General features: G+C 55.8%; 2 protein-coding genes across 2 annotated transcripts in view; one reads left to right on the top strand and one right to left on the bottom strand.

Annotated features, from left to right (window-relative positions):
• The window catches only part of ICAM5 (intercellular adhesion molecule 5, telencephalin), a 6907-nt gene extending 5936 nt beyond the window's left edge, over window positions 1–971 (top strand). Inside the window, exon 12 of the mRNA XM_008578015.1 lies at window positions 560–971. Within this exon, the coding sequence (XP_008576237.1) occupies window positions 560–834 (275 nt within the window). The 3' untranslated portion in view covers window positions 835–971. The remainder of the gene's footprint in view (window positions 1–559) is intronic.
• Window positions 972–3507: 2536 nt separating this feature from the next.
• Window positions 3508–6636, bottom strand: ZGLP1 (zinc finger, GATA-like protein 1). Its single transcript, XM_008578014.1, has 6 exons — window positions 6524–6636; window positions 5541–5906; window positions 4815–4900; window positions 4681–4707; window positions 4108–4201; window positions 3508–3933 (listed from the first exon to the last, which is right to left on the bottom strand). Exons 1-6 carry the CDS (start codon window positions 6628–6630, stop codon window positions 3804–3806), a joined length of 810 nt encoding a protein of 269 aa, XP_008576236.1. The 5' UTR covers window positions 6631–6636; the 3' UTR covers window positions 3508–3803.
• Window positions 6637–6913: the final 277 nt, after the last annotated feature.

Here is a 6913-nt window from a genome sequence, read left to right as displayed (position 1 = left end):
AGGGTGGGTGGGGGTGGGAGGTGGAGGCAGAGGAGCCTGCCTGGAGCTTAAGGGGAGGGACGGTTCAGGGCTATGACCGCTGTGGGGAGGGACTTATTAACTTGGGGTGGGCTCTGCGTGGGGGAGACGACCCAGTTCACCCTCCATTGTGTCGCTCTGGGGAAAGGGGGTTGGAGAGGGACCAAGGACAGAAGATGATGGGGAAGAGCAACTAGATCTCCCCCTCCCACTCGCTCCTGGGGCCGAGGTCTTTTTAGCCTGGAGAGAGCCTGACCTGGTTCCTACCATCCTGACCTTTTTAGGGTTGGGGAGAGCTGACTGTCACTAGGGTTTCTCTGGGTCTAGGGATGGTCATGGCTCATATCCTCCTGGGCTGACATGGGGTGTGAATTGGGTCTGGGGTCGCACCGCGCTGGGAGTGGTCTTGCTGGGGTCTCTCCCTTCTCGTGTGCCAGGAGCATGAGGACTGACTTGGTGCCTGTGGGGAGGGGACAGGGATGGCTCGGGGTGAGGGGAGCCCCGAGCTTGTCTACCCTCCGTGAGGACCTCCACCCCGCAGGTCCGTGGCTGTGGGTCGCCGTGGGCGGCGCTGCGGGGGGCGCGGCGCTACTGGCCGCTGGGGCCGGCCTGGCCTTCTACGTGCAGTCCACCGCCTGCAAGAAGGGCGAATACAACGTGCAAGAGGCCGAGAGCTCGGGCGAGGCCGTGTGTCTCAACGGCGCGGGAGGTGGCGCCGGTGGGGACACGGGAGCGGAAGGCGGACCCGAGGCGGGGGGCGCGGCCGAGTCGCCGGCGGGAGATGAGGTCTTCGCCATTCAGCTGACATCAGCCTGAGCCCGCTCCCCGCGGGCCCGGGGACACCCCCAGACGCACACGGGAGCTTATTTATTGCTCTATTTATTCATTTATTTATTCAACTCCAGGGTCGTCACCCCTATTTTTTACCCCCCCAATAAAGTTTTTATAACGGATTTTCTGTCTCTGCGATGTGGAACAAGCCCAGGGTTCGAATCCCGACCTCTCAGTGTGACCTGGAGTTTGCCTTCTGGTGCCCTGTTTCCTGCTCTCGCTTGGGCAGGGGTGGGGACCAGGAGCCTTCCTCCTCCCTGACTCATCTCTTCCGTCCACTGCTGCCCTCTGACCACCTAACTCTTAGAGGTGGGAGCTAGGTGCTTCACCCAAGCCTGGTTACTGGCAGAGCCTGAGCTGTCTTGCCAGGATGGGCGGAACCCCCTTGCTGGGGGGTGGGGGGCTGAGCCTTGGGCCCTGCCCTGAGACCTCACCAGGGTGGGTTAAAGGAGGTCAGTGGCTGCAGCTATGGGTGTCAACCCTCAGAATGTCTCTCCTGGTAGAGGGTGCACCCCTTCCCCACCCTCAATACCTCCTCGATCTGGTATCCCCCACCATGCCTCAGTTTACCCCCAATCTGCCTTCTGACTCGGCGCATCATGATTCAGACACACACAGGATAATCAGCTGCACGACACCATTCCCCGCATCCCCCGGCAGCATAAGGAGGGAACAGCTGGGCGTCCTCCCCCCAGCCTCCTCCTCCCTCAAAAGCAGGAACACAGAGCCCTAGAGAAGGAAGTCAGCCTGGACAGCTCCAAGCTCCATTGGCTGCCCCATGCAAACATTTAATGAGGAAAGATGAGAACAGGAAACAGGGCACAGGAAGGCAAGCCAGTGCTGGGTGCCAGGTACAGATGGTGACAAGGTACAAGCAAGGTGCAGCCCCTGATGCCCACCCTACATCTTTTCCGCCCATCTCCTACCCCCTTAATCATCTCTCTCCACTCCCACTATCCTTGAGATTTCTTGAAGCCCACAAAATCCTGGTCTCTATGCAAATGTCACCCTCTTAGGAAAATGTCACCTTCAGCCCCATGGCTAAGGTTGCCCCCCAACTGTTCTTTTTTGCAGCTGGCCAGTAGGTGGATCTGAACCCTTGACCTTGGTGTTATAACACAGCGCTCGCTCCAACTGAGCTACCTGGCAAGCCCACCCCCAACTCTTTATCTCCTTAAATACTCTTTAATTTTTCTCTGTAGCCTAGATCACTACTTAATATTCTATTAGACATTTAATTCTTTATTTCTTTATTGTCACTCTAGAATGTCATCCCCAATAGAGCAGGGATCTTTGTTCTATTCACCACCGAGGGTCCCCCTTGAGGTCTGGCACATAGTAGTTGTTCAATAAGTGAATAAATGGATAAAAACGGCCACGAGTTTGCAGATACACAGTCCCAGACCTTCATGGGGTCAATGTGTATCCCCAAAGAATTTCTCCATGCTGGGCACTGGGGAGACCTATCATGGTCAAGGCCATAGACTGGCCACGTAGGACCTGAGGAGCCATAATCCAGTGGGAGAGATAAATATGAAGAAACCAGGGGCCTAATAGAGAATTGACAATTCTGGTAGTTTCTTTCTTCTTTTCTTTTTTCTTTTCTTTTCTTTCTTTTTTTTTTTTTTTTTTTTTTTTTTTTTTTTTTTTTTTTTTTTTTTTTTTTGGCAGCTGGTCAGTACAGGCATCTGAAGCCATGACCTTCGTGTTATAAGGCTGCACTCTAACCAACTGAGCTAACTGGTCAGCCCTGGTAGGTTCTAAGAGAGAGACCAACAAGGAGCTGAACTAGAGCCTGACATGGGGTGGGAGTGAGGGTGTCTATTTTCTTTTCTTTTGGTGGCTGGCCAGTACAGGGATCAAACCCTTGACCTTGGTGTTATCGGCACCATGCTTTAACCAACTGAGCTAATCGGCCAGCCCATGAGGACGTCTATTTTAGACTGGGTGGTCAAGGAAGGCTTCTCTGAAGAGATGATGTTGGGGTTGAGCCTCCCCAAATGACAGGAAGGTGGCAGCCATGGGAGATGTAGGGGAGAGTGTTCTGGCAGAAGAAGGGTGAGACTGAATGATTCAGGGATCTTCCAGTGTGAGGAATCTGGACCCCAGGACTTCTCTCCCCTACGGGTTCACCCAGGAGAGACAAGGAGGGTCTCACAGGGGCATGTAGCTCTCTCTCCCCCTCAGCAGGTCCCATCCCCACCCTCACTGCATCCCATCTGTTCTTTTTTTGTTTTTTTTTTTTTGGTGGATGGCTGGTTTGGGGATCCGAACACTTGACCTTGGTGTTATCAGTACTACACTCTCTCAAGTGAGCTAACCGGCCAGCCCCCCAAGTATTCTTGGTTCTCCATCCCCCAGTGAGTGCAGGTGGCCTGTGTGTCCCGGCTGCCTAGGGTTGCCTGTGTCTGTCAGCATGCATGGTTTTCTGTCTGCACACGTGTCTGTCTTTCTATGTGTGTTTCTGTCACTGTGGGTGGTGGCTGTTTCCCTCTGTGGGACACTGGGCTAAATGTGGCTAATTCCCTGGGTGTCTGACTGTCGCTTGTACATATGACTGTGTCTGCCCCTCCTAACCCCAATGAGAAAACACCTGCCCCCACCTTCCCAGGCTGGGGTAGGGGCGCACGAGGTGGGATCCCCCAAACCACACTACTCTTTCTCTCTGGGCAGTTCTTTATTGTTATTGTTGTTACAATACGTTTACCACTTCTGAGAGCATTTCCGGAAGGGGGTTCAGCCAAGCCTGACTGAAGAAGGGGCCAAGCAGGGGACTGGTGAGCCCCCGAGACAGGGGTTCTGGGGCCTGAGAGCTGGGTCTCCCAGCTGGGACCCCTAAATGGGGAGGTGGGAGAGAGGAGGCAGGCTGATTCCCACTCTTCCTAGGAGGGCTTCTGTCCGTTCTCTGCCTGGAGAAACTGAAGCAGAACTGGTTTGGCTGGGTGAAGAAGGGCTTACCCTTCCTGAGCTGGGCCTTGGTGAGGGTCCAAGGACAACCCGCATCTGCCACAAAGTCTCTTGGGCTGGACACTTTTCCTGGGCACCAGCCAGCAGCTGGAGCAGCGGGTGCCGTATTTCTTGTACCTGGGGTGGGGGTACAAGAAACCACCATTCAGGATGCAAGAGAGGCCCAGAAACCACCATGAGGCAACCACTTTCTGCAAGAGGTGGGAGTTTTTCCTCCCCAACACCCCACACTGGCTAAGCATGGACTGATTTGGGGACCTCCACCCACACTCCCTCCTCCATTCTGAGGACCTGATACCACAGGCATTGCAGAGAGGGGTCCCATCTTCAGCATCTCTCCAGAGTGGGGTTCTCTGGGTCCTACAGGAGGCACAGCGCCGGGGACCTGAAGCATCAGAGGTCAAAAGGCAGGGGTCAGGGCTGGCTGGTTAACCCAGTTAGAGCGCAGTGTTATAACAGCAAGGTCAAGGGTTCAGATTCTGTACCAGCCAGTCGCCAAAAAAAAAAAAAAAAAAAAGGCAGGGGTCAGAGACCAAGTCTGAGCTCAGGAGGCCTGTGTGTGTGGGGGGTGTTTTTTTTTGGGGGGGGGTCTCTGTGAAGTCCTCACCTGGCTCTGGGCCAGCCCTGGGTGTTGCCAGATCTAAGACAGAGGGAAAGCTAGGAAGGGAAACAGATGGCAAACTTGGTAGAGGAGGAAGCTGGGGGTGGGCGTGACTAAGCCCGAGTGGAGGGGGGTGCCGTGACTCCTCCTGGACGAGTCTAAATGGGGAAGGAGGATGGGGAAAAGGGGACAGCGAGAAAGATAGAGACGACAGGAAATTGGCTCCCCCAAATATTTATAACTCTCAGGTCTTCAGGACTTACCCAGGGCCTCGCTGCCTTCAGGATGGGCTGCAGGGTCCCCGGCAGGGCCTGCGGGGGGTGTCTGAGATTAAGATAGAGACGACAGGAAATTGGCTCCCCCAAATATTTATAACTCTCAGGTCTTCAGGACTCACCCAGGGCCTCGCTGCCTTCAGGATGGGCTGCAGGGTCCCCGGCAGGGCCTGCGGGGGGTGTCTGAGAACGGCTGCTACTGGCCAGGCTGGAGAGTAGACAAGGCGTTAGCATTGGGGGATCTGTATCTTGTCCCTGAGAGCCCCCCAAAATGAAAATTTACTATCAAGGATCTGGCATCCCCCTGAGGAGGCAGCTCTGAATGTCTGAAAGGCCTCTCATCAGTAATATTATTATTATTATTTTACGAGGGCCTGGGGCCAGCCAGCCTGCCAGGTTCAAATCTCAGTGCTCTCACATCTTTGCTGTGCGACCCTGGACAAGTTATCACACCCTCTGGGCCTCAGTTCCCTCATCTTTAAAATGGGCCTCACAAGGCTTCAATGAGCCTATACACATGAAGAGCTGTCTGCTACCTTTTATTGCTGTCATCCTTACTGATAAATGGTAGCTATCATCACTTTTGGCAAAAATAACAGGAGCAGCAGCCCTCAGTACGGTCAGGCCTGATTCATAAAGAGGAAACCAAGTCTCAGACTGGGAGGTGACTGACTCAATAGCACAGGGCTGAGGTCCCCAGCAGAGACTGGGCCATCTGTAATGTGGGGCTGCTGTGGGAGTCCGTGAGCGGATGCCTGGGAGTGCCCATCCCCAGGCCTCTGTCCCCCACCAGTGGTGTTCTCATTATTACTTGTGTAAAGGGTGCCCTCACCCCATCCAGCCCCTACCTGTATATGGGTATGATCTGTAGGCTGGAATCCGGCTTTATATGAAACTTCAGAGTCACCCCCTCGAACCTGGGGTCCACTTTCTCGCTGCCTTGGCAGGGGTTCAGCTGCTTCCGGGGCCTTCTCTGGTGTGGGGCTGGGGGAGTCCCCGGGGGCTCCAGGCTGTGGCACTTCTGGCTGATTGGGGTCGGCATATTCTTGCAATCCCTGGCCCGAGGCAGGGGGCCCAGAATCCCCAGGGCCATGGGCTCCCAGCAGGGCTCCCAGGCCTGGGTGTCCTGGGCTGGGGGCTGAGCCAGCCTGTCTGCTCTCTCTTGGAGGAAGCACAGGGCAGTGACTGAGTCCTGGTATGAGGACCAGAAGGACCTGGAGGACAAGAGGCAGTGTGGTCACCCTCTTCCCTGGGTGACTCCTGGGTCCAGCAGGCCTGGGGGGAAGGCTCCAACCTGTGGCTGCTCTGTTACAGCTGTGTGTCCTCAGGCAGGTTACATGTCTGCCTGGGGCTCAGAATCACTCCTGATGCTGGGTTGTTTGAAGGTTTAAAAGTTGCAAAAATTTAATTGCCTACTGTGTGCGTCGTGCCAGGCCTCCTTCTCAGCCCTCCACATGGGTTAATCACTAATCCACCCAGCAGCTTACCCAGGCAAGGATTGCCCCAGGTGACCAAGCCAAGATTTCAAGCCTCTGGCTGCTGGATCAAGGAATAGCTTGCTATCATTATCATTATTATTACCCATAACCCCTGGATGACCCCTGGGTAGTGCCTACATGACCTCAGAGACATGGGGCAGTGTGGAACTGCATGGCCTCTGACCCCTAGATGACCCCAAGTGTCCCTAAGGGCCAGAACCTCTTCTTTGTAAATACCAGTAACTAACATTGCAACCCCTGGGTAACCCCAGGAACCAGAGATCATGACCCCTTGACCACCAGGCCAGGTTAAGTGTCAGAAGGCCTGGGAGGAGAGGCCGCGCATTACGCACCTGCTACCGGGTCTAAGGCACTCCGGGGTCCTCGTCTCCTGCCGGGCGGGGAGTCCCGTGGGCAGCTCAGAGTCCAGCCAAGGTGGCGCCAGTAGATCTGGCAGCATCGAGGAGGAATCCGAGGAGTCTGGAGTCGGCTCGGCCTCCATGGCGCCCCAGCCCAGCCCCCTCCCTGATCTCACCTGGCCCCACCCCCGCGGCCCACCGATGAGCCCCACCTGGGGTGGGGGCGGTGCTTCTCCAGAGGGTGCAATGAGCCCCACCTGCGTTGGGCGGGGCCGGCGGGGTCGCAGCACCCACGCCAGCCTCACTTCCTTCCTGCTCTCGGACTCTATTTAGGTCCCCTGCACACCACGGCTCGACCCTCCAAAATCCCTCCGCAGCTGCGGG

The sequence above is a fragment of the Galeopterus variegatus genome, unplaced genomic scaffold (genome assembly GCF_000696425.1).
Source record: "Galeopterus variegatus unplaced genomic scaffold, G_variegatus-3.0.2 Scaffold1619, whole genome shotgun sequence".
Classification (NCBI taxonomy): domain Eukaryota; kingdom Metazoa; phylum Chordata; class Mammalia; order Dermoptera; family Cynocephalidae; genus Galeopterus; species Galeopterus variegatus.
The sequence above is the reverse complement of the archived record's forward strand: the minus strand, read 5'-3'. Positions and strand labels throughout refer to the sequence as shown.

Coding starts and splice junctions, on each gene's coding strand:
- ZGLP1 (XM_008578014.1), bottom strand. CDS start 6,630: ATGCTGCCAGATCTACTGGCGCCACCTTGGCTGGACTCTGAGCTGCCC. Junction 4,901..5,540: donor CAGATCATACCCATATACAG/GTAGGGGCTGGA, acceptor TCTACTCTCCAG/CCTGGCCAGTAGCAGCCGTT. Junction 4,708..4,814: donor TGAAGGCAGCGAGGCCCTGG/GTGAGTCCTGAA, acceptor GGGACCCTGCAG/CCCATCCTGAAGGCAGCGAG.